At 49.0% G+C, this 25,098-nt stretch overlaps 1 protein-coding gene across 7 annotated transcripts in view; it reads left to right on the forward strand.

Moving 5' to 3' along the window:
- Positions 1-1,936: 1,936 nt before the first annotated feature.
- Positions 1,937-25,098, forward strand: part of LOC146868580 (glutamine synthetase-like) — a 151,466-nt gene continuing 128,304 nt past the window's right edge. For all 7 annotated transcript variants that reach the window (XM_085611528.1, XM_085611509.1, XM_085611499.1 and 4 more), the window contains exons 1-2: positions 1,937-1,994; positions 2,474-2,649. In XM_085611528.1, the coding sequence (XP_085467654.1) occupies positions 2,484-2,649 (166 nt within the window). In that variant the 5' untranslated portion in view covers positions 1,937-1,994; positions 2,474-2,483. The remainder of the gene's footprint in view (positions 1,995-2,473; positions 2,650-25,098) is intronic.

Below are 25,098 nucleotides of genomic sequence, written 5' to 3' on the forward strand. Positions count from 1 at the left end.
CAGGTAGGCGGCAGGTTGGCGGCAGGGATCAGGCGTGTAAAAATCCAGCTATCAGCCCCCGCTCTGCCGAGGGCAGGGTCAATTAAGTAGCGCCTCCGGGCGCGCTAACAGCTCCTGTTCCGCTTCCGTTTCGCTGGGGACCCTGGGTGTTGTGGTCCCGTCAAGCGCTCCCCCCACACAGCGGTCGCGATGGCGTGCGACGGCTGGAGGGAGACGCGGAACACAGCAGAGGACCAGGACGCCCCACGGAACACTAGCCAAGCAGGTAGGTGGCAGGTTGGCGGCAGGGATCAGGCGTGTAAAAATCCAGCTATCAGCCCCCGCTCTGCCGAGGGCAGGGTCAATTAAGTAGCGCCTCCGGGCGCGCTAACAGCTCCGGTTCCGCTTCCGTTTCGCTGGGGACCCTGGGTGTTGTGGTCCCGTCAAGCGCTCCCCCCACACAGCGGTCGCGATGGCGTGCGACGGCGGGAGGGAGACGCGGAACACAGCAGAGGACCAGGACGCCCCACGGAACACTAGCCAAGCAGGTAGGCGGCAGGTTGGCGGCAGGGATCAGGCGTGTAAAAATCCAGCTATCAGCCCCCCACTAAAATATGCCCCATAAATGTTTAAAGGCCTAAGCCTTCCTCTCTGTCAAGATTCTGTGGTCGACAGTGCCAACCTTCTCAGGTCTACCATCTTCCTGACAATGAGCCACAGCCCCACTGAGCAGTAACTGTTCCTGGAATCAGAGCTCTTTGAAGTGCACAGAGGATGCATCGCTACCCTACTACAGTGTGTGCTTCAACCCCAGCCCACAGGAATGTCAGCAATACGCATTTCTTATCTGTGGGTTGCAGTCCCAGGGTCAGACTGGCCTATAGGGCAATCTGGCAGTTCCCGAAGGGCTGGTCTGGCAGCTCAGTGTATGGGCTGGTTTTTTGGCTGTTTGTTGGCCTCTTTTCTGGTTTATGGTCTAGTGGGTTGGTTTTTAATGTTGATTTCTCTAATATCACCACAGACTTTGCCTGCATCAAGCAGAAATGCATGCACACTCCCATACCTTCCAAAGCACGTATGCAGCATGTCTTTCCAACTCCAAAACTGCCACACTTTGCAAATGTGGGCCAGTTTTTTCAGCTATCTGATTCGCTAATGGGGGTCACTTTTAATTTGCTGCTTAGGCCATTATGGCCCAGTTGGTTCCTGTGAAGTCCTTCCTTCTTCTAGCCTCTCCAGGCTCTGTGATTTCAAAATGGAACCCACAGGCCTCTCTGTTATGTACCATACACAGGCACACACACATCCCAACACGTACATACAAGTATCACGTGCTGTCTAGCGCTACACATAATCCATGCTGGTCAAGGGTGAGTTAAGTACATAGCCACTGAACTTTATGAGTGGGCCAATAGGCACCACTCCCATGATACAGGTTAAAATGTCTGTTCATACTATGGGTCACTATGAGCACAAAAAAGTTATGCTGCCACCACGTGCTCTGCGCTTGTGTCACTCAACTCTGGTAAGGGAAGTAGTCCAACCAGACCGCATCACCATGAAACAGGCCTAGGTCATGGTGCACATGCATGATCCGTGTCTGTCCATGACCCAAAAATTCTTATCAGAGGTCCAGATATCGATGCTGCCCTCGGGGCAGGGTTGCACTTCACCATGCAAGGGATTTTGCCATCCAACAGTGACACTGTCTGTGTTGGTAGGCCAGTGGCACACAATTCTGAGCTATGGGCTCATGGAATTCAGGTTAACAAGCTAACTCGTCAGCCTGCATTCTAACTACCTGGTAGATGCTCGTTTCCCAGAATTATTTGAGCAGAATGTTGAACTGTAGCCAGATTGCCTCAGGAGTTTGGAGGGGAGGGCTTCCTGCATTCTGTCCACTTCCATCCTCAAGTAGGAGGAGTTTAGCTTTGTATAAGTTCCTCTGAAGCAGTTGCCAGCACCTCTGTCCTTCTCAGCATCCTAAGGCACAAAGGGCCGCCAGGAGCAACCAAGTGAGTCTGAGGGAGAGAGTTGCACGGGTCTAGGGCGGTGCGATCAGTGCCACCGCTTTGCAAATTTATTATTATTTTAAAAGCACCTGCTGTCGTGTTCTGGCCTCCAACAATTTTCAGGCATCAGCTAAAACGTCAAGATAACTTCCTGGAAAGGGGGAAGTTTGTCTAGTGGAACGTTTGGCTCATTTTAAGGTAGCCGAGAGGGTTAAAATGCCTGCTGCTAAGAACTTATACCATGCAGACATTTTGGCTTATACAATGAGCTCTTTCCCGGAAGACGATTATTCACCAGACTTCGCTTCACATTTTAATTGATGTCTGAAAGTTGCTGGAGGCCAGGAACGAGGCAGCAGGTGCTTTTAAGATGATAACACCAATTTTCAAAAATAACGCCTCCACCACAAGTCACCGCCCGCACCGCCTGGGTGCAGGTGGACCTGGCTCTGTTCTCACTCGTGTTATTTAATCTCTTGCAGATCTGTCACCATGTCGGTGTCTCAGGGCTCCAAACTGAACAAGTCTGTCCGGGAGCAGTACATGAAACTGCCCCAGGGAAATCAGTCGCTGGTCACCTACGTCTGGATCGATACCAACGGGGAGGCCCTCCGCTGCAAGACCAGAACCTTGGACCACGAGCCCACGTGCATAGAAGGTAGGGATGGGCAAAGCCCGCACTGTAAAGGTGATGTTGATGCTAAACCCAAGTCCTTTCCATGATGGCCCCTCCCGCCGCTCAGTTGCATCCAGTTTCACACCATGCTTTCAGCAGCTAGCTCTGAACTGAACATGATTGTTTACAAAGGCATCCGTTGCTCCTTTTTGCACAGTATCGTCACCTCTATGTGCCTCCAGATCCATCCTCTACTGAGTGAAGGTTGCATATTTTTGTTTAGGCTTTAACGTGCAATGAACTCGTACTGTCATTCCGAATAAAGAAGTTGTGGGCAGAGGAGCTTGAACTTTAAACTAATTGGGCCTTAAATCATGTATTTAGAGGCAAAAACCCTGATCGTTTTCTGATCTCTAAAAACCGTTAGGGTAATCCATGCCAGCTCTGTAGTCCTGTTTTTACATTTCATGTGCTTTACTTAATTTTGAATTCTCTAAGTGTTTCCTTATTTTCAAGGTGTTTTGTTTCTGTGTGTTTTGTTTTGGGCAGAATGTCACTCTTTCATAGTAGTAGGTACTATGAACAGAATATCCTATATGGGCCTCATTATGAGTTATGTATTATGCCTGAGGAGAGACACCAGGGCCAGAATTTACAATATTGGACAGCAAATCCCCCTGAAGCACTGGAGATTACAAGTAATAATATGTGGAATCTGAAATACCGGCTCCAAATCTCCATGTTTCCCCTCTTCCAGGGGAAATAATGGGTGCAAATCTACTAACAACTACCACCTGCTTGGAGCAGGTAGTAGTAGCGTGGGCAGGGAAGCGAAGCTGGACCAATCAGGTCCCACGGGGAACCCGTCACGGCGGTGGGAGCGGGACCAAGGTCACGAGGCAAAGGCCCGGGAAAATGCTGCGCTGTGCTTGGGCATATTATTCAATATGGGTACCGCCCAATAGGTGACCAGGGAGCGGCCAAAGGACTAGGGTAACAAGCATTTGCAATGCAATAGGTCTCGCATTTACGTGTGTTTGAGGTATTGGCATTGTCAATGACAATGGCTTTTAGTTTTGTTTTCATATTTATGTTTTAATAAAGAAAACAAAAATAAAAGGCATTGTTATTTGCAATGTCAATAGCTCAAACTCGTATAAATGCGAGACCTATTGCATTGCAAATGCTTGTTTATTTTGAGAGGGAGAGTATCTGCACTTCTCAAGGAAAACATAATACTGTTAATTAGAAAGTACTGCACTTCTCAGAAAAGAGATGTAACAGTGAGACTAGAGGCTTTATTCCTGCTTATATAACTGACCTGTCCCAGTACTTGCTTCTCAACATCTGGTCACCCTAATCAAGTGACACATAAAGCTCTGAACTGTCACACACAAAAGTGTTGTAAAAAAAGGAAAAATCACACATAAGCAGACTGAAATCTTGGCGGCTATGTGCTGATGACCGGCTGCGTTTGGCAACCAAGCTGCACTGGGGTGACGCTCAGGAAGCTTTGCTGCGGAGAGTGCTCCCTGACAGTGACACACTCAACTTCCGTGTGAACTAGACTACTTCTCTGACGAACTGCTGTAGTCACACACTGCCTCTGTAAAAGACGCACTAGAGTGGCCCGTGCTCTTGCAAAAGCAGTGGACTACTTACCCAAGGGCTCCACGGTGAAGGCTGACATGGGATACATCTGGGAGCAGGGGAGGAATTCTAGGTGGCGGTTAATTTCGAAACAGGAAGCGACCAATTCCCCGGTGCCGGAGCCACATGATGAGCAGAACTCCGTGGATTTTATATACATTTGTGTATGTTTATGTGTTTATAGATTTTGCCTGACTGAATGTCACCTACATCTTCGTGAAGGAACGCAGATTAGGGAAAGCTTGATTATGTTGCACCTCAATGTCCATCACTTGCTAGAAGTGTGACAGTGAAGAGTTAAGCTTAAACAATCTATAAATGGAGAAAAAAAAATTGCATTTTGAATATTAAGTAGATATGTTCATCGCTATATAGCCCAGTTTTCAGCTTCACCTTCGAACTCTTGTCTTGATAGATCAAAGTTAAAAGATGTACATTTTGTTTCATAATATTTCCCCAACCCTGGTTTCGTTGCACACAACTCTAGCTCTATTTGCCCTGTTTCTGGGTCTCAGCACTTTGAGAAAATACTCGTATATCAAGCTACCTATATAACGACACCGTAACAAAAAAGGGTGACACTTCAAGTTTATTGGTAATATGGAAGATTGCCACGCTGAAAACAATATTTTCAAATTAGTCACGCTCAATTGTATACAGTGGAAATAAAATAAATAGTTAAAATGCTTTTGCCTTCTGATTATTATACGATGGAAAGTACAGTGTGTATCTAGTGAAAACAATTCTATGGTAATTCCAGGTACCAGTGAACATTTGTGCATTGGGTATGGGAACGCCGGATTCTTCTTCTTATCCAATTATCTACAAGAACCCACTCAGGTTGCCAGGATCTTTTTATTTGCCAAATAGCGTAGAGGGAAGAAACACAATTATCAAATCGTATTTACCGCAATTTGACATTTCAGAAAGAAAGACTCATAATCTGGGAGGTTGACCTATTATTATCAGCAAAAACATCTGAATATATAGGCACCTCAATACAAGACACAAAAGATAAATGAGGACTAACACAAATGCTAGTCTACGTAGTATCCGCATACGGCTAAAAATAAACAGGATTACAGCTTCCAAAAGCATCAAGTACCCTATAGCAATTGTGATATCAAAATTTAAAGTCATAAATCAAATCATTTCTGTCCCTACTCTACTCTAAGGTGACATCCCTACTCAACATTCCCTTCCAGGTGAGGATAGCATAAAAGGTGTCAGCAGTGAAACTTCCTAAGAAGTCTTCACCATATGAGAGCTCGATCTATAGTGCTCCTTTCAGTCCCTCTCCTAAGTCTCGTCTACCCAACCCACGGGGCTCTGTCCCTAATACAAGACCCCAAAAAGCTGTACACGCCCTTCAGCACACCCCTTCAGGCAGACTCTTCCTCCAGTAGGTTTCCATTAAGATCCTTTCATCTTCCTTTTCATAAATTCGACCTTGGGTCCCAGGCCTTCCTTGTACCAGGAGTTGCAACTTCACATTCCAATTCACTCCCTTCCTGTCTACTCCTTCTGTCTCCATTCCAATTGAACAAAGACTTATTCTAACTAACAAGCTGCATGGCCTTGTACCTGCAGCCAAATGATGAACAGAAAAGAACCCTAACATCATGAGGTTTCACAATTCACTGCAATTTTAAGCTCTGCTAAAATCCTGTCGTCCTAATGTAACATGGCTAAAATAAACGAAGGCCTTCACTTTACATACATGGTTAGGCCTTAAACTAAACATACTACAATTACTAATTCAATTTATTCGTCTCATCCTTAAGAGAACTACCTTCTTCCTTCTTCTAACCTGACTTAATGTCTCTTAATGCATGACATTACTACAATTAAACATTACACATACACTTTTGCATTTCTTAATAACTGGTGGCCTTTTCTCTTCTCTCGAGGCCTGTTCACATTTCTACTTTTCTATTTCAACGAATATATTTCTATTACTCTTTAAACATTCTTATTTTATATGCGGGTGCTGACTAACAATGAATATGGTGCACCCCTACAAATTTCGCATCAGCAACGCTCTATCAGGTATCTCTATTTCCTACACATTTTCTTGTTGCAAAAATACATAATTCTGAAGCCATGTGCTGGTACAGCCTGGTACAGCAAGAATGCAAATTGAGGGAAGTTTCTGAATTATTCAGTAGCCTTTATTTTATTGGCTCGCATTGGTCCCAATAAAGATATTATTAATAATAACAACATTTCCCAGGCTTCGGGGGAGAGTGATGGGAAGGTGGAGGGCGGGCGGCTGCCCATTACATGGGCGAACAAGTCTTAACTTGAACTAACAATATTGCTGGCTGCGTGGGATGATTGATGCGCTTTGCAAAGGCCTAGATTGGTTTCGTCTTTCTTCTGATGTTCTCACTGACTTGTTCTTAGTCATGTGCAATCACCGAGGCCACAAAAGGTAACAAATGTTTGATGTATGGCACTATTGCCGCTCTAGCCAGACTTGCATTCATTTGGTGTGTTTGCCTATGCGTGTGAAAGTGTGTCTGTGTGATGTGCGAATCTGTAAATGTGCTTATGTTTCTGTATCCCTGTGTAGGTGTCTGTGAGCGTGTGGGTGAAGGATGCCTGTGTGTCTGTGAATGTGCCTGTTTGTGTATCCGTAGAAATGTGTTGGTGTGGGGAGTGTGCATGTGTGTGTGTGTAAGAGCGCGCCCATGCGTGTGCATGCGAGCTGCCGGGTCTGTGAGTGTGTGTATGTGTGAGAGAAATTTAGGGAGGCCGTGATTATATGTGTCTTTGTGTTGGTAACAGTTTCTGGATCTCAATGCTTGTGTGTGCGTGCTTGTCTTTGCGATTGTGTCCATGACCATATCCCTTTGAGGATGGATGGGAATGTATACTTGCGGACACAGCTTTCAGGCCACTAGCCAAACTATCGAATGATCTCACTGGCAAAAAATGTGTAAAGATAGCACAGAACTTCCCCCTTGTCTTGGGATCGTTTCCATTATATGTGACAGCGACGGCAACTGTGCTAGGCCTGCAGTGTTGTTCTTTGATGGCGGATTGCTTTCTTCGTTCCTGGCTATGTCTGCACATCTTTCACTACAACATTATTAATATTTCGAGGCACGGTTATCAATTTATGGCATGCCAGCCCCCACTGAAGAAAATATGTCATAAGGTGCGTTCCATTTGTTTCCTAGGGAGAGAGGGAAAAGCCCTCGGCCGTGAAAGTGAAAGCGATCAAAGTGGAAAGTGAGAGTAAGCGCGGCGCGCGCGCCCACGCACATGCACTGTAGCTCTAGGCTGGCCTGGTAGCACTTTTTGGAGCCCACATACAAAATGTCTCTTCGAGCCAGCGCATGCGCTGGGCTCAGCGAGATCTAAAAAGGGGGCAGAGGGCCCTCCTGAAACACAACGACTAAACAACTGACCTCGCCACTAATACCCACCCACCCACACCAGAACACGGCAGTTGCAGACGTAAAGGCAGTGGGGAAGGTCAGAGCGGAGGCAGCACAGAAAGGTACCCATGGAAAAGAGTAACTGAGATGGAAGAGCTGCTAAAACAGTGTCCTTGGGATGCCTCAGGGCAGGGGCACAGATGAGCATGCGACAGCACACAAAGACAGCCAGATTAGAAGGGCTGCTCAGACAGTGTCCTTGGGATGCCTCAGGGCAGGGGCACAGGTGAGCAGGCGACAGCATACAAAGACAGCCAGAATAGAAGGGCTGCTCAGACAGTGTCCTTGGGATGCCTCAGGGCAGGGGCACAGGTGAGCGGGCGACAGGACACAAAGACAGCCAGATTAGAAGGGCTGCTCAGACAGTGTCCTTGGGATGCCTCAGGGAAGGGGCACAGGTGAGCAGGCGACAGCACACAAAGACAGCCAGAATAGAAGGGCTGCTCAGACAGTGTCCTTGGGATGCCTCAGGGCAGGGGCACAGGTGAGCAGGCGACAGCACACAAAGACAGCCAGAATAGAAGGGCTGCTCAGACAGTGTCCTTGGGATGCCTCAGGGCAGGGGCACAGGTGAGCAGGCGACAGCACACAAAGACAGCCAGAATAGAAGGGCAGCTCAGACAGTGTCTTTGGGATGCCACACAGCGGGGGCACGGAGGAGCAGGCGAGTGGTCAGCAAAGTTACAGGCCAAGCGGACCTGCACATGCAGCCCGGACCAGGCCTGATGGCCGCCCACGAAGTCAGTAGCAAGAGAAGCCCAGAACCGTAAACACTGGGGTACCTGCGAGACGGACCACTGCGCAAGATTAGTTCTGGCGGTTAGAAAGGAAACAAAACAAGTGGGACAATATTACTAAGTGATGATAATTATGGCAAAAGACATGGGTCGCGAATGGCCGACCATTTCTTTGTGAAATGTTTGATCCATGTTTTTTGTGTGACTTATGAAATAAAGCTGTAGACTTTTTGTACACCATAAGCTTGTGTCCTTCAAATGTGTGAAGAGAAGGGAGTGTAAAGGATGGGGCCATAGAATGGAGGGGGAGAGCGAAACCGTAGGCCTGATAGGGGTTAATACTCTAGAGGCTTTTTCTCTTGCCCTTTGGCGGGCAGAAAGGGCCCCAGGGGAGGGAAGGTATTGCTTTTCTTCCACCAGGGGAGCATCTTCGGCCCCTCCCCATGCTGAAATATTCGAGGGGGGAGAGGGGCAGGGACCAGGCACAGCTGCTATCTGCAGTCCCACAGTTTCACTGGTGATTTCGGATTCGGTGTCACCAGCCGTGGTCTGTAGTAGGAGTAACTGCAGGGCGGTGACGCGGGGAGGGGGAGGGGCAGGGTGGGGGGTAGTAAACTATGGATTAAGGAGGTTTACAGGTAAGTTAACATATACATTAATAAAACGAATTTCGTTGCGTGCACAGCATCACATTTGGGGATGCAGGGCACGCAACAAAATTCATTTTATTAATTTATATGTTAACTTACCTGTAAACCTCCGTAATCCATAGTTTACTACCCCCCACCCTGCCCCTCCCCCTCCCCACGTCACCGCCCTGCAGTTACTCCTACTACCGACCGCAGCTGGGTGTCACCTCTGGGTCCAGTGATCCCAGAGAACAACGGTGATGTGTGCTAGTTGTAATTATGGTTACATGTAGGAGTGTGTGAAGGAGGTACACAGCTTTCAAAGTATTGACAGGGTCAAAATAAAAGAAAATGCAGTGCTCACTGCTTAGTGAGTGTGCTGTGTTCAGAGAACCATGAAGTGAAGGAAGTGCCAGGAGGTACCTGCAGGACAGAGTGAAAAGAAGGTACTGAAGACGAAAGAGATGAGGTGTGTGATATATACAGATGGAAGATTTCTGAAAGATTATAAGAGTTTGAGACAGCACAGGAAAGTGGGGTGAAGGAAAGAACAGGAGTGCTAGAGACACTCTGAAGATTACGCTTTCCACAGACCTTAATAATGATTAAATACTTGCCTGAACCAACACGGGAAGGAGAGCCGTGTCTTGTTGACTCACACTGCTGGGGAGGAACTACAACTCCCATCACCCCCTACTGCCGGATTTGCGGATAAAAGCGAGCTGCGATCCCCAAGAGACTGTAATTGCCTGAACCAACACAGAGAGGAGAGCCGTGCCTTGTTGACTTGCACCACTGGGGAGGAACTAGATCTCCCATCACCGCCTGTTGCCGGATTTGCGCATAAAAGCGCAGCGCTGGACTCACGCGGGCAAAGCCCGAGCACGTCGGATCCTGGAAGAGGCTGGGCTGGGTCCCCCCTCTAATGCCTGGACTCTCAATTGTATAGTGCCAACATCAGCATCTGTAGTCACTTATCATGCAGCACAATACATCAATAAACCACACGACACCTTGATAGTGGAGAAATTTGCTGCAGGTTTATTAGCATAACCAATATGCCAACATGGTGGGTTATCTTACGGGCGATCCCAGGGCAGGCCAACCCATATGCCGCCTGCCCGTCTGATAAGCCAAATTACACCGTGGCCGTCGCCAATTGGTGCATACCAAATCTTGGGAGGGGCCACCCCTCCCATCCGTGGACCACCAGTCCACTCCCTTACTCACGCCCCCCCCAAAGAGGTGGGCGGAGCGTTCCTGGCAGCCCCCGGTTGCTCAGACCCACAACCGCCCGTAGGACTAACGGGGTGCCGTAGTTCTTCCAGGGGACAACGCTAAGACATCCCTGGGTATCCTGGCTTAGCACCATGATGTGCTGCTGCATGAAGTACCCCTTGGTATCTGCAGACTCTGGATCGCCCTGTAACTCCTCCACAGCTCTGGGAGTGGCCACCGTCACTACCAGGGCCCCCCACCAAGGCATACCTTCCTATTTACACCCCGCTGCTACCAAGGCCTCCCCTAGGTCTAGCAAAAATAAGTCCATGCCCAGTCCTGAGAGGTGCACCCCATCCCCCTCCAAGCATCCCGTGGATTTGGCATGAAGTAAACCATGTCTGACAAAGCCAAAACCTCTTTGCTCCGTGAAACTACGCATGGTGCGGTTGACTTTCCTACACGATACCTCAAAGGCATCCCCAGAGCGCGCTCCTCTCCAAACAGCCCTTGGAGTGATTTCTGACCACCAGAGTTCACATGACCCCAGTGTATTGCTCAATTGACACAAGGTGTCCCTCATATCTTGGAGCAGTGTTCTCCTCCCTAGTGTGGTCAGGTCATTCCCTCCCAAATGAATTACCAACAAGTGTGGTGTAGGCCACCCTCCCCCGAGTCTCTGCTGCAATTTCCTGGTCAATTAACTCCAACGCATTCCCGGATAACCCAGCCACGTAATGTCCGTGGCGGTAAAGCCGTGCCGCCATTTTCTGACCTCCGCCCACCGAGTCAGTCTCCTGATGCTTGAATGGCCAATTACCCACACCTTGGTTCCTGATAAATAAAGAAATGCTGTGTTTGAAAACATTTATTGTACTGAAGAACACTACACAGCAAATCTACAAATTACATCACAACACAACACTGCAACCGTCCGAGTGGCCTGGGCCCCCACTCGTGACTTAAAATACACTAACAGATCAATGGGGGTGCAACCTGTGCTGCCTCTCGCCCCCTTCCCACCTAAGGCCTGATGTACCGTTTGTAGCACTGCGACTCCCAGCGCCCCACTTGCTTGATACTCTCAGGTGGCATCCCCACTAGGAATGCTGTGGTTGCGGCCCCAATCCTGAAGGAGTAGCTACTGAATTTTTTAGCCCCATTTGTCTGCCCCGACAACCGTAGGCAAGCCTGCATGATGTAGTCTACTTGGAACCTCATCACCGGGAACCCATCCTCGTGCACAAGGAGGTATCCCGCCCCCCCCGGGCGGAGGGCCAAATAAGCCTTGACCCATAGCAGAGGACAGTATCTGGCATCACCCAACCCCTGTAGCAGGACCAGCCTACCTAGCCCGGATTGGTCAGTTTTGGACTGCCTCACTAAGATCCTGAGACAGTCAATATCTTTGATGTTCAAGGATTCCCCGGAGGTGTCCAGCTTGGATCGCGCCACCGGTTCCCCAATCTTAAAGGCCCCAAAGAAAGCCAGTGCAAAGCAAGCCGAGAATAGAGTTGCCTCATACCCCGAGCGGGTGGCCCTAGTCATGCAGTCGAGCATCCCTTGTAGAATGGGGTAACTAATGGGGGACCTGTTATCAGGTGATCTCGGTTCATTCCTTGCCCACCCCTTCAGTGCAGCTTTGATAACAAAGGCTTTGGTGGGGTCGAACTGTCCTCGTAACCTAGCGTGGTGGCTGATGGCAGACAGGTGGCCCAAGATCCACGGGTGAGATTTCTCCCCATCCTTCGCCCACAATATGAATTGTTGCACTCTGAGTTCCAAGGAAGCAAAATCCTCTTCCCATGCCCCTGTGATTGCCCAAACTTTTTCAACACAAGTCCTGTAACGCTTCGCCGTCCTTGGTGCTAGGGACCGCTCCCCCAAACCCCTCATCCGTTGTTCCACTTCAGAAGAAGCCATAAGTGTTGCGGGAAAGGGGTCATTCCTTCTCTCGCTCTTGGCCAGGCCTCCCGAAAGCGGCACCACTGAAAGTGAGAAAGAGCGTCAGTGGCCACGTTCAGAACCCCTTGAATATGCCTAGCCCTGCATTCAACATTGTTCTTCGAGCATGCCCTCACTAGCTCTCGCAGCAAGCACAGCACCAGGGGGCAACTAGCTGACTGTGTGTTGATGGCCTGTACAACCGCTAGGTTATCGGACCAGAACAAAACCCTTTTCTCTGCCAACACCCCCGGCCATAAGTGAAAAGCGAGGACTGTGGGGAAGAGTTCCAACACCGTGATCTTGGACGTGATCTTTCTCTTGTGCCAGGCGTTCGGCCACTTCTCGGCGCACCACTCCCTGTCCAGGATCATGCCGAACCCTTCCCGGCCAGACGCATCTGTGAAGAGCGCCAGCTCTGTGCTTTTGGCCCAGGGAGCGCGCCAGATGACAGACCCGTTGAAATTGTCCAGGAACTCCGCCCACATGAGTAGGTCTTCCCTCATGCCTCTGCTCAGCTTGACCATGTGATGCTTCTTCTTAACTGACGTGTGGCTCTGGCTATCCTGCGCGCAAATACCCTTCCCGCTGGAATTACTCTGGCCGCAAAGTTGAGTTTCCCCAGGAGGCTCTGAATGAAGGCCAGAGAGGCCTTATCCTTCCCCACCTCTAGTCTAATCTGCTAGCCCAGGTCACGCACTTTGTCTGGTGGCAACTTGGCTTCGCCTAAAACCGTGTCCAGTTCTATACCTAGGACGGTGAGTACCTGCGCTGGACCTTCTGTCTTTTTAGGAGCTAGGGGGACCCCAAGCTGCTGCGCGAGGGTCTGAAAATTTGATAGCGCCGCCTTACATTCCTGAGTGCCATCCCTCCAGATGAATAGGAAATCGTCTAGGTAGTGGGAGACTCCTGACACCCCGAAGGAATGTTGTAACGCCCACTGCAGGAAGGAGCTAAAAGCTTCAAAGAAGGCACAGGACACCGTGCACCCCATGGGCATGCATTTGTCAAAGAAGTACCAGCCGTCTAGCTTGAAACCCAGCAGGTGTTGGCTGCTTGGGTGCACTGGAAGCAATCGGAAAGCCGACTCAATGCCCGCCTTTGCTAGCCAGGCCCCCTTGCCCGCCCTCCTGACAAGGTCTAGAGCCACATCCAGAGTACAGTATGACACTGAGCAAACATCTTCTTGGAGCCCATGGTTGACTTAGTCCCCCTCCGGGTAGGATAAGTGGTGTATAAGTCTGAAGGTCCCTGGTTCTTTCTTGGGTACCAGCCCCAGCGGGGAAACCACAAAGTTCTCCAGAGGAGGCTCCCTGAAAGGTCCCGCTATCCTCCCCAGTAGTAGTTCCTTCCTGACTTTCTCCTGCACTACCGCCGGGAGGTCTCTAGCTGATTTGAGGTTGTCCACCTCCCTGCAAGACAACGGCCCTATGAACGGGATAATGAAACCTTCTGAGAACCCCCCCCCAGCAAAAGCGCGCTGTCTACCTTGTTGGGGTCCTTCTTGAGGAGAGGGAGGAAGTTGCTCAGGTTCACTGGGGACGGCCCTGTGCACGCTAGGAAGACTGACATGCTAGGAGGTATCAGGGGCAGGATACCACTGGGGGAGATGCCAAGTGGGATCGAGCTGCTCAGCTGGCCTGTTTACATGTGTCTGAGGGTTTCTTGTCCTGCTTGGACTGACACGAGGTCGCGGCGTGCCGGCCCCCGCATTTGCTGCACACATGCTAGAACCTGCACTTGCTACCCCAAGAGCATGCCCCAGCGTTGAAGAGGTTGCACGTCCCTGGCGACACCCTCTTGAACCCCCACCTGTTGCCCCCCCTACGCGCCCCACGAAAGGACAACTTAAAAGGTTTCGTGCTGGTCTGATTGGGCCCTGGAGATGAGCCCCCTCCCCCTGGAGCCTTCGGCTGGGTGACTGCGCTCTGCGCCCCACGGGATCCCATGTGGTCCATCCACAGCTGGACCTCTTTTTGATCCCACTCCATCTCCGGGCATATCGCCATCTTTTTTCTAAATTCCCGGTCAATGGACTTCTCCGGCCATTGCTGAAACCTGATTTTCTTGTCCTCCTCTTTCCCCCCAACCCTCCGGGCGTCTTGGCCATGTTGGCCCAACAAGTGTAAGGAAAAGATGTCCAAAAATTCACGCCTCCAAATAAATTATTTCACTGCCAAAGGCACTTCCCATGACAAAGAGCTATGACCTGACAGTAGAGGTGCGTGGGAGACCGCCTTTTTCCCTGTTGGCGACTGAACTGCCACTGCAGTACTAGTTATCCCTAGCTGAGGTGTGGTGGGAGGAACGACTGGGGGGAGACTGGGGACCGACTGGGTGATGATGGCTGTTGGTTGCGCTGCCAGCGTCTCCCCCCCACCCAGCTGCTGCCTTTCCCCCCTCACCAGTGCCAGGCCTAACCCTGGGGCCGCGACAGTCGCAGCAAATGGCCCGTGGGCCTCAACTGGGCCCGTAGCTACAAGGTCTATGCTCTTGCCTGTGCCCACTCGGAGGGGACCCCCGTGAGTGGGCAACTCTGGTGCCTGAGTGCCTCTCCCTTGGAGAGCCCATACATTTGCTGCCGATGTCAAATCCCCTCCCAAATTGTTAGCAGGTATGGCTCCCCCGATTGCTCCAGCCCTCAAGAGGCCAGATCTGACCTCCTCCATGAAGCTCTTTAGTGTGTCGTTGAGCTTACCCAAGTCCTCCGTGGTAGCGAAGTTCGCATGCGATAGGGCGCCGGTCGAGGGGGGGACTTGTCCATGGGTCACGGGCAGGGGGACGGGCAACAGTGTGCCTCTGGGGGTAGGCGCAGCCCGGCTCTTAGGTGGCGGAGCGTCTGCCGGAAAGTCTTTCACTGTAGCCCTGCGAATCCGTTTGGACCGGGACGGGCCTGCCTCCTCGATAGTCTCCTGCTCAGTGGGAGAGGCACCAGAAATGACCCCAGAATCATCGGGGTTGCTGGCCTTCAATAGGTCAGCAGCCCAGGCCAAGCCCTTGGACTTTGCGAGTTCAATGATGGCTGCAAGCTGTACGTCCTGGGGGATGCCTTGCTGCGTCTCCTCTACTTGGGACGTCATCGTGAAAAGCGAAGGGGATCCCTGGCTATCCATCCCTCGAGCTCGGGTCGCCTCAGTCTGAAAGAGAAACCGTCATAAGATGCAGCCTAAACCAACTTGAACAGGCACACCTTAAGGTCCTCCGGTGGCCCATCTGCGACGCACAAGCCCTCACCCTTACTTACTATGCTTGACTCTGAGCTAGAGCGCCTGTAGGATGCCGTTCCCGAGGTTGCCAAGAAATCTGTAGAAAAATTGAAGCAAATATTAGATGAGCACGCCCCCCCACACTTCAATCTTATTCTTCGCCCCTAGACACTCTCAAGTACTCTTGGTCTCCTTTCAGGTCCTGCTAGCTCCAGGACTTACACTCCTAAATCACTAGCAGACTCGCTCCAAGCGCTCTCTGGGTCATCGGTGAGATCTGTGTTGTGACAAAGTAGGGTTGATTACTATTCGCACCCCATACCTTGAGCCGGCCCTGCTCATCTGCCTCCCCTCCCTGAAAGACTCGTGGGATGGCAGTCCCCACCCCACCTGAATTCACCTGGCTCGTGCCAGAAACAACCTCTCTCCCCCGGGACCTGCCCGCCCGGGAACTGCGCCACTTGGATTCCGGTACCATCCCTATACTCCGTACTTGGCCAAGATGCGGGAGAGGTACCAGTGTCTGGGAGGAGCCGCCTGCACAACTGATGTCCCAGACAAGACGATCGTGACCTGCTGGGGAGACAGAGACATTAGAAACATGGGGCATCTGAGAGGCCCGCCAAAGCCCTGGTCCGCTTCGGACCTCCAGGCTACGCTGACCCTAGTCTGTGCCCCCCCTTTGCTGTTCTCTGCTGCCTGTGCCCAAACTTGTAGAAGCACCAGCAGTTGAGCAGCTAGGTCCGCGTCCCCAACATGAGCCCTAGCCCGCAGGCTCGAGAAGAAAACATCACTAGGCCTGCATACCCCTGTAAGAAAAACCAGCATCGTTAAATACACTTCATGCCCACGAGAACACAAACACATGCTGTGTGAATAGCAACCATCTCCATGGCCCCCACAGGCCCCCACCAAGGTACAAAATAGCACGTGTGCACTCGACCCCGGGTTACCGAGTGCAATTCATGACGCCAGGTACTGCTTTGGCGGTGGATTCACTTGGTAGGCCTGAGAGCTTGATCGATTTTCGCCGCATCAGCCGCCGCCGGCGGAACAATACCACCTGCCGCACCCAGGCCCCCCCCACTCCGAGGTCAGTACCAGAGCTGTAGCCACGCCGCTTAACAGCAGCCCCCGCAGCGGAGTCGGCCCACATCAACCTCTCGTCACCCCCCGAGGTGGCCCGAGGATGGCGCGCAGAGAGCAAGTATACTCGCACAAGGGGGAAGGGGAGGAGGCCAGCCGGTGCAAAAGCCGTCCCCCCGCCGCCCCCGCCCCCCCGGGGGCTCCACAGGCACGCCACTAATAACAAGGCGCGGCGCAGCGTGGACCAGAACCCTGGGGATGGGGGGGGCGAGGATTTCACTGCGCACGCAACGAGGACCCGGAGGGTAAAGCATGGGGCCTCAGGCATGCGCCAGGATCAAAAAACCCACCCGCTCCGGTGAGGCCCGCACTCACGTCCTCGGCAATGCTCGTCTCCGGACTGCCATGTAAGTACAGCGCCCTGCCTATTTGTGCCACTGGAACTGGAGAGCCAGGCTCCTACTAGCGCCATACTACACTTGTAACAAGTTAACGCATCCCTCTCTCAGGGAGAGCCACATGCGCACCTACCCGCAGCCCCCGGATGGTGCTGCGAGGGCGGTACTGGCCCGGGCCTGCCGCGCGAGCCAGTGGCCCGGCTTCCCCCCCACGAACCTCCGTGCCCCGAATCTAAATGGAAAGAGGGGGGGGGGTTACAAGATGGGCCAAGGCTGCTGCGGCCGGGAGGGAGCCAGGTTGCGCCCCTCGCCCTGCCTGCCCGCTAGCCGCCCCTGGACTGCGTGGGTCTGAGCTTGCCTACGGAATGGCGCGGCCCCCAAACCCTCCCCCGCCTAAACAAGGTGTACCAGGAACACAAATAGCGGCACATAAACCCACGTGTCCAACGGAGGTTAGGACACGCGGCCGCCTGAAAGTCGCACCCGATAAACAGGAGCCCTTAGCTCCCTCTTGCTCGCAGATGCAGTTCGATTCGGGACAATTCCTCTTTCCCCGTTCCTAATACCTATCAGTCACCACCAAAAGCCGCTCTCGCCGCCGACCCCAAATTCTGCCTGCCTTAGAGGAGAGGGTGGGGGGGGTAACATGAACCTTGCTTTGCTCGCACCCCCCGCTAAATAAACCTGTTGGGTTGTCGCGTGACCTGGCCACGGCGTGGCCTCCGACCACCGCAACCCCCCCCGGCAGCCACGTAGCCTGTGCTGGGCCGCCCCGCCGTAGTGCACCCGAGGGGGTGCCCCGGCATGGGGGGGGAGAAATTCAGGCACTCACCGGGACACAGGCGTTGATCGACACACATGACCACGTCGTGACGGACGGCGTGAAGGGCAGCAGAGAGGGTCCACGATTAAGCGTTGGGGCGACACCCGACCACGACGTCAGGCAAGGCGAGACGGCAGGGACCAAGAGGCTGCACGTTGGGCGGGGGACAGTATATGTACCCCTGTCCCCCCCCCCCTCCCCGGAAGTGGGGTCGGCCGGAAGTCTTCCCTGGACCCTGGCCCAGGGAAACTAGAAGGCCGACTCCAGTGCCTTCCTGTGGCACTAAGGCGGCCGCCCTATTGAGGGGCCGCTGCGCAGCCCCCCGGGCAGCCTTGGCAATCTAACTCTGGCCTGAAGATAGGACAGAAGACAAACCCGCCAGCCTCAGAGGGGGTACCTATAACAGATTTAGACTCATTCTTAGTAAAAGCGACAACAGCCATTGCAAAGGAAATTGCTCTGACGGAAAAAAGACTCTCATTGGGGGGCGGGTCTGGCGAGAATGAGCCCCGTGTAATACCTGATACTGAGCCCCAGGCAGCCTTTATATCAGAGGAGGTTTTAAAAGTTCGTACTCTCGAGTCATCAACTTCTACACAGCCTAGCACCGGTCCCATAATCTCTGCAGCCACTGACTCTACCGTTAAACGGAAAGACAGCCCACTAAAGATCCCCCTCCCATATCTTCAAAAATAGTTCGAAAGACTCAATCAACACTTTCTAATTCCAACTCTCAAGAGCAACCTCAAGAGCAACACCATGGTTCATCACTCTGGAGCTTGAATTGGGCTGAAATATGTGACAATATATGTGATAACTTTGCTCAGCTATTGCAACCCATTATTTAGCGCTTGGTTAGTATAGACTGGACATTGCAGGAGTTGCTTTCTGTTAAGTCACCTGCTTCGAAAGGAGAGGGCCCTATTATACAATCTATGCAGCCCCTCATAAAACCGAATCTGAACCCCCTCACCCAAAGTAGGTGCACAACATGTATTTCCTAGAGACCAAGGAAGGTCTGATCTAATCAGTTCAGCCAATATAACTATAAATCATAGACCGATTCCAACCCAGAGTATAAAAATACATGAGGGACCATTAAATAAAGCGCCACAGTCCGCAGGGCGGCATAGTATTAATTGTGGGACTGATGGTAGAACCGGATTACCTGAGAGTGGTGCCCAAATGCCTTCGATGCAGAGTCCACATGTGGCTATGATTGGGAGGGAAAATAAACCCCATTATTTAAATCTACCTCCACCTGCATGCCCATTTGCCCTAATTATGGTAAATGTTCCGATCATAAGAGAAAATCAGCAAGAAACCACTGTCCAACTTACAGATAAAGCACGGCACTGGCTAACCAGGTTTGCCAGAGCTGGCCATCTCATACAGGACCATTTGATTATGGCCAGAAGAATGCCATGGGTGGGCCCTGCATCCAAAACAATAGAGGGTGATTGAATAGTGCTTAACTTTGACAACTCACGAATGGTAAATGACCTGTTAAGGCAACTCCCTTCAGCTCCCACATTGTCTTCCCAGATTTACACTGTTCCACTCGGTTTCTTCTATAAACCACCTTGTTTTTATGCTTATATGACTCATAACAAACCTATTAGTGAAATCGGCAGCCTATCCTGGCCTCCACAGAAGGAAATATTAGATATACGTTTCGTAATAGATATGCCGTACTGGAGTACCTAGACAGCTGCGACTGATTTACATCTCCTAACCAGGTGGTTCAATCTATAAATGAGGGAGCTGCCAAAGGGGGCTACTCACTAAAGCACTCATTAGAACAAAATGTTGTAGAACTCTCAATGCAGAGGCCTGAATTAGCAATGAGCAAGGAAGAAGACACTCATTCAAAGGAAACCATGTTTAGAGCAGGAGGGAATGACCTCATAATCCTTACGTGGAATATAGCTGGGTATAATAACAAAAACAATAATAGCGAATGGCATAAGGAATTGGAAAATTCACATGTCATTTGCCTTCAAGAAACACGGAAGGAAGACCCTATAAATTTGAAATGTTATCGCTCATTTCAAACTCCAGCCCTTCCATCAACAAGGGGTAGAGCAAAGGGTGGCATCTTAACATTAGTTGAGAATACAATCAAATTCAAAATAGTGACATTTTGGAACAATTCACCCTATTTCCATATACTAGTCTTAAAAGGACATAAAAGTAGTGACCTGTTATTAATAAATTATTACAATAATAATTTTATGAACCCAGCCTCGGTAGCAGAGGCTCTAGGAAGAATCATGGAGGATCTGCTCTACCACCATCCTAAACGCTTACAAATTGTATGGGTGGGTGATTTTAATGTATTATGTGGGGTTACGGATCACACTGGGTAGGCAATTAGTCATTTTAATCATGTAAGCTATGGTAATGCTGCCCTAAACAACTTACTGGTCTCCTGGCAACTCGAAATCGGAAATGAGTTACATTTAAGTACAGGTGATCTGCCCTTTTATAGGGCAGGGTCCTGTTCAGCTATCAATTATGTAATTTCCTCTGAGAGATATGGCAGAAACTTAAATAAACCAATGGTCAGATGACGGGTTTTACTGATCACGCCTTATTCAAGTATAGTTATCCATGGGGTGAGCATAAGGCAAGGAGTGGTGCATTTGTCCCTAAACCAACTCTACAAAGAAAGAACGGTTATACTCTAAGATGAGATGAAGTGGATGCAAATACCCTAATTGCAGAGATTATAACTAATAACGTAAATGAGGTTTCCTTATGCTTAGACCCTCATGCTGATGTACAACAGCTAACTGACGCATTCAACATTTTTGGGGAATGTACTAGACTCCAATTAATCTGCTCAGCTTCTAAAGACCTGCCCTATAATTAGGTGGTTTGATAAATAATTTTTCTCAAGCGTCAGCTAAGCTTAAAGAAGCGCTTAAGATTAAACCAAGAAATAAAGATCCAATAAGCAAATGTAGGGCGGTATATAAGTTAGCGAGGGGAAGAAAGAATACGCTTAAATACGAAGCTTGGGAGAAATTACAGCAAGCTGCAAGCTTCAACCTCTAGGGATAGTAAACTATTCTGGGAAGTGGTTAATTCCCCCTTCCAGTAGGAGAAGGGTGATCCTTCATTGGACTTGCATATTGATGAAGAGACCTGGGTATCCTACTTCAAGAACATTTTTCAAAAGAGGGGTGACATTAATGTGGAGGTCCATGATTTAGGCCAAATTGATTCTTCCATGTTGAAGTTTGAATTTTAAAAAATTGAGCTGGCTCTGTCTCAATCTTCCACCCTGAAAGCGGCTGGCCCAGATGGGGTCCCAGTGGATCTATTTTTTGCAAATAAACCTTTTTTGGTACCCCTGCTGACCATTGTATTCAATGCAATGACTAAAACAGGCTCATTGAAAGCAATCAGTGATTATTCCGCTGTAAAAGAAGGGGAATGGCTCAAATCAAGCAGAATACCGCCCTATTTCACTAATTGACAGCTCAGCAAAATTAATGGGCAGACTCTTGCTTAATAGGCTGGAAGATTGGGCGGAGGAAAAAAATATTCTAGCTGAGGTACAATATGGCTTTAGGAAGGGCTGGTAGACACTTGATCAAAGTCTCAATTTATCGTTATTAGCTTCTAAATATGCCATAGCAAGGAAAGGTCAACTCTATATGGCCTTCATGGATCTATCAGCGGCTTTTGATTGCGTGGCCCACAGTAAACTGTGGTCCACTAAGGAGGTCATGGAAGTTGAAGCCGGGACAATTATATTTATAAGACAAACGTATGTGGAGGCAGAAGTGGTAGTGCATTATGAGAGGCAAGGGCAGTGTACTAAGCCTTCAAAATTGAGAAAGGCATAAGGCAGGGCTGCGTACTTGCCCCATTCCTATTTTCATTGTACACTAATAGTCTAAATAAGGTTCTGATTGATAAAAGCCAGGATGTTCCTTACGCCACCTCTATCCCTCTCCCAATTCCGCTATATGCAGATGATGTGGTTCTGATGGCCAGATCCCTGATGGCCCTGCAAAATTCCATAGCGACTTATTCAGTCTATATGGCGGCCTTGGATCTGCATGTAAACAAAACAAAGTCTTTTATTCTGGTGGTGGGTGGTGACAAGAAAAGAGTGATGAAGTTCAATATAGAGGGTAATAGTGTAGAACGTGCTGATATATTAGCTTATTTAGGCATTCTGTTTGACTCTAACCTTACATGGAAAGAGATGGTAACAAATAGAGCGAACCACATGTCGAGTATAGCCGTACTATTACATTTGCGGAAATTCTAGGTAATAAACCAATCCAAGAAATGATCAAAATTTACTTATCAAAAACCTTATCTAGAGCCACATATGGGGCAGCAGTATGGGGCACAGCACAAGTTGAAGGCCTACAAAATATAGAAGACAAGTTTGCCGAAAGTCTATTGTCCATTCTGGGCTTGTGCCCCAACTTTCTTGCACAAAAAGAACTAGGTTTGCCATACATTAACAATAGTATTAAAATGGCCCCACTATTGTTGTGGCTATTGATATGGAAAAGAAAAGAGGTTCAACTTAACAAGTACATTATAAGGGATGTTATGAACCTTAATCACCCTGTAACTATTCCCTGGCTAACATATGTGAGACAGACTTTTGTCTCCATGGGCCTGTAACAACTCTACGAAATTCCGATGAGTTGTATAACCTATTCTAAATCAAGACTAAAAGACCTCTTTTTATCTTAAAGTCATCATGAAAGATGGAAAAGGAATATAGAAAAACTTACAGTAATGTTATATCAGGCCTTACCTTCTATGATGTCTGGGTCTTCTTCCTATCTTTCTTTTGTTGTGAAGTCGCACCATCAATACTTATTGACAAGATTTTGTCTAAACTACATCCCTTTAATGTTGGGTTATCCGCCAAATATATGTGCATTAAACAATCTTCCCGCGTGTAGATGTGATGCATCATCTAAGCAAACAATCTCATATATCCTATTTTTTTGTTCTTTCTATGGAAAAGAGAGGAAAAAGTGTATTGTACCATTATTGTGAAAGTTTAGTTTAACTAATCACACCTCAGCACTTTTAGTTCTCCAATAACTGAAAAGGCCATTTGTGTGTTTTGCGATGGTGGCTTTTCTGCAAGCGGCCATAAAAACTAGAAGGGCTTCTACTTTATAATCAAGCCTATCAATGTGTCTACAAGTCTGGATAGAAGAAGGAGAATCAGATAGGTTAGGCAACTAACACGATGTATAAAAGGTGGGAAGTGGCTACTTTTATTGTGTACTTATAAAATATATATTTTAGTATTTATTGTAGCATACATGTTATTTATCTCTAAGAGCAGCTAATATTAGCCTAACCAGGATGTGCTATATTTTCTACCTACTGCCCAAGATACACAAGGAACCTGTCAGACCTCCCGGTCGTCCTATTGTATCATCTAGAGGGAGTGTAGCTGAACACATATCCAAGTATGTTGACCACTTTCTTAGGGACTTTGTTACTCAACTCCCGAGTTTCATCAGGGATACCAAAGATTTCCTGGGCAGAATAGAGAACACCAAATTTGAGTGTAATTTTCTTTTGATCACTCTAGACGTACACTCTCTCTACACTATCATTGACCACCAACAAGGCCTAGAAGCATGTCTACATTTCCTTAAGAATAGGCATGTCAAATATTGGGAACATAGTCGCATGATCCTTGAAATGACAGAGTATTGCCTCACCAACAACATCTTCCTGTTTGATGGTGCCCTCTATAGGCAAATCACCGGAACTGCCATGGGATCTTGCTTTGCTCCCAGTTTTGCTAATCTGTTTATGGGCCTCTTGGAGGAGGAGATCTTTGCTAGTTCAGGTCTTACACCAGACATAGGCAGGGTCAAGATGTGGTTTAGGTACATATATGACCTGTTCATCATCTGGAGGGGCTCTGAGCTGGATGCCAACAAGTTTATAGAGAAACTCAATAACAATGACCGCAACATTCGAATTACTGGTAGTATCAGCAATACCACCGCAGAATATCTTGATGTGCGCTTGGAGATCAAGGAGAATAGAATCCACACTGCCTTGTTCTGCAAAAGTACTGCTGGCAACAGTATTCTTCATGCTCCCAGCAGCCACCCAGAATCCCTGAAGTGGAGTATTCCATAAGGTTAACTGCTGAGGACAAAAATAAACTGTAATAGTGATGAATCATACAGACTTGAGAGCAGTATCATGATTGAGAGATTCAGGGCTAGGGGGTACCCAAATTGGGTACTCAAAAAGCCATTGACAGAGCAGAGGGGGTCAGCAGAGTTCAAACACGTTCTGAAAGGGAGAATACTGGTGGTGAGTCCAGTGTCAACAGCACCACAGTCATCTTGACATACAATTCTGACTCTGACAGTATCAGACGTATCCTAGCCAGAAATTGGAATATCCTCAAATGTGATAACATCAAAGGTGACACCATCTTAGAAAAACTCAACATCACTTACAGACAAGGCAGGAACATAAGAGATATGCTAGTACACAGCGACATCACTGTACAGCAGGACATGGGGGAACACGGCATCATGGGGTTCTTTCCCTGTGGACATTGAAAGGCCTGCAAAACCAGTAGGTTTCGTAAGGAGTTCGTACACAGAACCTGTAGAAAGGACATTACTCAGTTCCTCACATGTAGCACTACATTTGTAGTGTACGTCATTGAATGCCCCTGCAAGCTTTATATATAGGGAGCACCACTTTGATGGCGAAAAAGAGAATCTTGGAGCACAAACGTGCCCTCACCAGTGTAGACCCCAAATACCCAGTGGCGTGCCACTATCAGGACAAACACTTTTCGGACTCCTCTCTCATGAACTATTTCATACTGAAACAGATCTGGATGGATCTTAGAGGTGGAGACAGAGTACTCAGGTTAAGACAAAGAGAGTCCAAGTACATCGTGGATTTTCAGACTAAGTTCCTAGGGGGACTGAATCAGGATGAGGAACTTTCCATATACCTCAGAAGAGAATAGACTGTAGTTCACTGTCTCTTTTCCCCTCCTCTTGCTTTATCCTCATACCTATTACTCTTCTTAGCCTTATTCCTATGTAATGTTATGACATGGTTGTCTAAGTACATTATCCCTGAGTTTTTCCTCCAATCATATGTGCATCAGAAACTGTTTTATCTTATAGATTATCAGTGACACATTTGTCCCACTATTTGAACATTTTCTTTTCTGTTTGTTTCTTTTGCAGGAGGGAAGGAAGGGGCCACTCACTCACACGGGTTCCCTACCCTTTCCTTCGATTTCACTTTTGGACATCACCATTTGGGAAACATCGCACCTTATTGAAACTATATGTCAGGCAGAGAA

This window comes from Triturus cristatus, chromosome 1_2 (genome assembly GCF_964204655.1).
Source record: "Triturus cristatus chromosome 1_2, aTriCri1.1, whole genome shotgun sequence".
Taxonomy (NCBI): Eukaryota; Metazoa; Chordata; class Amphibia; order Caudata; family Salamandridae; genus Triturus; species Triturus cristatus.